We start from the raw sequence: 2,130 nt of genomic DNA, 5'->3' as shown, positions 1-2,130 counted from the left end.
AAGAAGAAATCCTAATGATGAGCCGTTGTGGCATTCACAATGGAATATTAACAATCTCTTGGATTTTCAGCTGGTATTAGTTACAAGAAATGACTATAATACCACATCCAATAAATGGCTCGATCATCTCAATAATAAAGAGGTTAGAAGATAAAACCACAAATTGATATGAATTAAAGCATATCTATTAGCCACACATCTCAAAGAAAGGACACCAAATCACATAAAAGGAAAACAAATAGAAAATAGTAGTTGTGAAAAATATACAAAAGTAAGAGTGGTTAAAAGTCACGGAACGTGTAAGAGATTCACATTCAAACATTCATGAGGAAAATACCATTGAACTGCAATAAAGAACCTTCCGTTTCCACCTCCTTCATAAACAACATATCTCCCAAGCTCTAACCCCCACAACTCTTGTTTAGCAGCAGCACCATGACTCAAGTGGCTAAGAAAGAAAGCAAAATCATGTTCGTCTTCCGTATATTGAAAAGGCACCCATTCCACTTCACCAAAATCTAATTTATAAACCTTCAAGTTTTCCCTCACATAAATATTTTCACCCCAACTTACAAGCTCATGGAACGATAGGTCCTTATGAAGAAGATTCTTTGTTTCTAGTAAATTCAGTTTGGGCTCAGACTCGAGTGTGAGTTCGCAAAAATGACCTCTATTACTTACAATATATATCCTCCCCTTGAAAACATGTAAATCCTTAAAGGTAAAGTCGAAAGTGGAGGAAACAAAATTCCATGCTCCCTCATTCTCTATAGAAAACCATATTTGATTACTGGCTAAGATAACAAACACAACTCTAGATATTGAAGGTGAAAAGAAAAGGACAGAAGTGATTTTTGATACATAATCAGACACACAAGGAGCAGGAGGGAAACGAAGTTCATGCCTCGTGATAGGATTCACAAGCCAGAAGTCGTATGTTTTCCACCTCAACAAAATCAAGTAACCACAAGTTAATCCAACACATCCCCAGCCAGCAGAATGGGGAATTATGGTTCTGAACTCTTTTCCTTCAGAATCCACTAGCCAGCATTGCCTATCATTATTACCAACGGGAGGGATCAACATCAGCATTGGTGGTTTGGATGCCATATATGTTTTCCAGTTACTGAGTGCTACTGATCTCCATGACTTGCAAACTCCACTGAATGCAAGAAAATCGATGACTCCAAGTTGCATCATGACTAACGAAAGCACATCATGATTGTGGTATGACCATGGTACCACATCATCAGTTTTGATAGTCATACTGCTAGATGCATCATCATGATTCTGGTTACTAGTCTCTCTCGTTGACATATCCATTCCTGCATTAGAAATATACAAAATAAACACAGTTGGCAAATGAAAATTTCCTCATTATCACACAAGACATGTAAACAGAAAAAGAGAAAATAAGCACACGAATGAAAATGATCCCCAACTGAAAAGAAACGCAATATCTACAACATACAATCTAATTAGCAGTCCTACAAGTGATCAAAGTCATGGTAAAAATGTTTCTGGTAAACTTATAAAAAGCTTATGTCGATGCCTTCTTGTAATCAGAACCTTACATGTAAAACATCAAATTCAAACGAACCCTAGATAATCCAAACACTTAAAAAAACGATATATCAATTATCCAACTATCATAAGACATCATAATCAACAAAGCTTAATAACCGAGCAATCACACAATCAAAACAGTTCTGGTAATCAAATCAGCCGAACGAACCTAAACGGATTACCAGAATTCCGATCAAATTAACTCCACTTCCTAAATAATCAAAATATATAGGGTTTATTAGATGCGTAATGAAGGGAAATAGCCACCGTTTGTGTGACGATAGTCAGTTTTGGGCGAGAAAATTGTTTACAAATTAAAATATTTGGAATTGCTTGTTTTAATTTGAATATTTGGTTCCGATGCAGAGCAAAGGGGAATAGCTAATGAACAGCACGAATGTTTTGGGTTTGTGTGCTAGGGTGCGAATTTTATCTTCGTAGTATTAAACAAAGGAGTAAATTACACATTTGGTCCCTGTGGCTGCATTTGTTGCGTGGCTGCATTTGTTGCGTTTATGGTAGGTCATCTTACTCTTTTTAATATTTTTTTCTTTATCTTTTACA

The 2,130-nt window shown here is 36.1% G+C and overlaps 1 protein-coding gene across 1 annotated transcript; it reads right to left on the bottom strand.

Moving 5' to 3' along the window:
• Positions 1-288: 288 nt before the first annotated feature.
• LOC145089289 (uncharacterized) lies at positions 289-1,323 on the bottom strand. The gene has a single exon (XM_079027743.1). The coding sequence runs from the start codon at positions 1,321-1,323 to the stop codon at positions 289-291; it is 1,035 nt and encodes a 344-aa protein (XP_078883869.1).
• Positions 1,324-2,130: the final 807 nt, after the last annotated feature.

The sequence above is a fragment of the Lactuca serriola genome, chromosome 2, assembly GCF_051521515.1.
Source record: "Lactuca serriola cultivar US96UC23 chromosome 2, Lser_US96UC23_V15, whole genome shotgun sequence".
NCBI lineage: Eukaryota > Viridiplantae > Streptophyta > Magnoliopsida > Asterales > Asteraceae > Lactuca > Lactuca serriola.
The sequence above is the reverse complement of the archived record's forward strand: the minus strand, read 5'-3'. Positions and strand labels throughout refer to the sequence as shown.

Excerpts from the sequence above, each read along its gene's own strand:
- LOC145089289 (XM_079027743.1), bottom strand. The coding sequence starts at position 1,323 with ATGGATATGTCAACGAGAGAGACTAGTAACCAGAATCATGATGATGCA.